This window comes from Helobdella robusta, assembly GCF_000326865.2.
Source record: "Helobdella robusta unplaced genomic scaffold HELROscaffold_1, whole genome shotgun sequence".
Taxonomy (NCBI): domain Eukaryota; kingdom Metazoa; phylum Annelida; class Clitellata; order Rhynchobdellida; family Glossiphoniidae; genus Helobdella; species Helobdella robusta.
The window spans coordinates 13,605,557-13,607,914 of record NW_008703570.1 but is presented as its reverse complement, the minus strand read 5'-3'; the positions used below and the strand labels follow the sequence as shown (position 1 = coordinate 13,607,914).

The following is a 2,358-nucleotide window of genomic DNA, read 5'->3' as shown; positions in this document are numbered from 1 at the left end:
AGTTGATAATGATGAAGAAGGAAATAATGATAATGATAATGATGATGATAATAATAATAATAATAATAATAACGAAGATGATTACAATGATACTGATAATTACAGTTATACTGATCATATTGTCCCATACGAATATGACGGTGTCATCAGTGATGATGATGATGATGATGATGACCTCAACAATTATTACTATTATCAATATCATCGTTTCTTCAATGATAATGCTGAAAGTAAAAATAATAATAATCATAATAATGATAATGATGATGATGTTGAAGAGGACGATGATGATGGTAATGATGATGGTGATGATGATGATGGCATGTACACGAAAAAAATAAATATGAAAAATGAAGTCGCTAAGCAATACAATCACTGGCTACATAATATCAAAAATAATGATAATAATAAAAATAATAATAATAATAACATAAATAATAATATGAATAATAATATGAATAATTATTATGACGACGACGATGATTATGACGATAGATTGGTAATGATGAGTTCTCCTGATGACAATCTTGTAGATGATGATGATGATGATGATGATAATGATGATGATGATGATGATGGTAATGATGGTGATGGTGGCGATGGTGGCTATGATGTTGGCCACTCAAGAAGTGTTCGCAGAAAGCGGAGTTTGCCGTTCCTTCAAAATGTTAATAATGACGTAGGCGATAAGGATGACGTCAGCGGCGGTGCTGATGATGATTTCGTGAGTTTATGAAAATACTTTCTGTTAAATCACTGTTATTATTAATTATTGTTATTATTGTTGTTATTATTATTAAATCATTCTGTTAAATCATTATTATTATTTATTATTATTATTATTATTGTTATTATTATTATTATTATTGTTATTATTATTATTATTATTATTATTTTAAATAAAGAGCAATGATGACTAACTATGATGATTATGATTTTATATAAATTTTATTTCAATCATGACTATTTCTCTATTAATTAATTAATTAATTAGTGACATTACACATTTGATGAAAAATTAAAGATCTGTTTCCATTAATGTTATTATTATAATATTATTATTACTACTACTACTACTACTACTACTACTACTACTACTACTACAAATAAAAGTAACTGTTGTTTTTATTGTTAATTATATTTCACCGAAATAATTAAGATCTATAAGTAGTACATCGTAAGATGAGAAAATGCTACATAGGAATAATAATAATAATAATAATAATCATAATCATAATAATCAAAATAATAATCATAATAAAGTTATATATGAATAATAATAATAATAATAATAATAATAATAACGTGTTAATTGTTTCTCGTTTCAGCTGCTGAATGCCCAAAATAGCCACATGAATAATGATGGAGAAGAAGAAGAAGATGATGATGATGATAATGGTCTGTATGGCTTCTACAACGACCACAACAACCGCAATTACATCAAAAGATACAACAGCCACAACAGAAACCACCACCATTTCAATAATTACATTAGAAGCAGTAGCAACAACAATTACATCAACAACCACGGATATATTAATAGAAACAACATTAAACATTATAACAGCATCGATAAATCTAACAACAACAACAAATTCTACAACAATGATTATTATAATGATAACAAAAACACACAACACCACATAAACAACAACATCAACAACAACAACATAAACGATGATGACGATAATGACGAAGACTTAAGCTCAATCCTATTGGATAAAAAATCAAAAGATTATCAACAAATGCCCTTTCTAATGCGATCATCATCATCATCATCGTCGCCAACAACATCATCATCATCATTACCGCCGATATCATCATCAGCATCTTCGGATGGTAATGATGATGATTTTGAATCATCGTACTTGAGTATCATTAATAATGTCCTCAGAGAAGAGTTGCGAAAAAATAGACTCGAATACCTCGTCAACAACAACAACAACAACTTTAATAATAATAATAAACATAATAATAAATATAAATATGACCACAGAAACTATTACGATGACAATAATAAGCAAGATTATTACATCACTACAGAGGACACCAACAATATCAACGACAACCTACCAAAACAAATCAACAAACCTTTTAATTACATCAACAACAACAAAGATGATGATGATGATGATGAAGAGGGCGATGATGATGATCACGAAAGTTACTATCACAAGATAATAAACTTTAATAACCACAACAACAACATCAACAACCATGACGTTAACGATTACAGCAAAAGCAACAAATTAAAAGAGTTATTGTTGTTGGAGCAGCTACAACAACAGCAGCAACAACATCAACTGCAACTGCAGACTGAAGAAAAACACCAACAACAGCAACAACTACAACTACAAC

General features: G+C 28.5%; 1 protein-coding gene across 1 annotated transcript in view; it reads left to right on the top strand.

Moving 5' to 3' along the window:
- The window catches only part of HELRODRAFT_159879 (hypothetical protein), a gene marked incomplete at both ends in the record, with an annotated part of 8,225 nt that overhangs the window by 5,349 nt on the left and 518 nt on the right, over positions 1 to 2,358 (top strand). Inside the window, one exon of the mRNA XM_009011713.1 lies at positions 1,329 to 2,266. Coding sequence (XP_009009961.1) covers positions 1,329 to 2,266 — 938 coding nt within the window. The remainder of the gene's footprint in view (positions 1 to 1,328; positions 2,267 to 2,358) is intronic.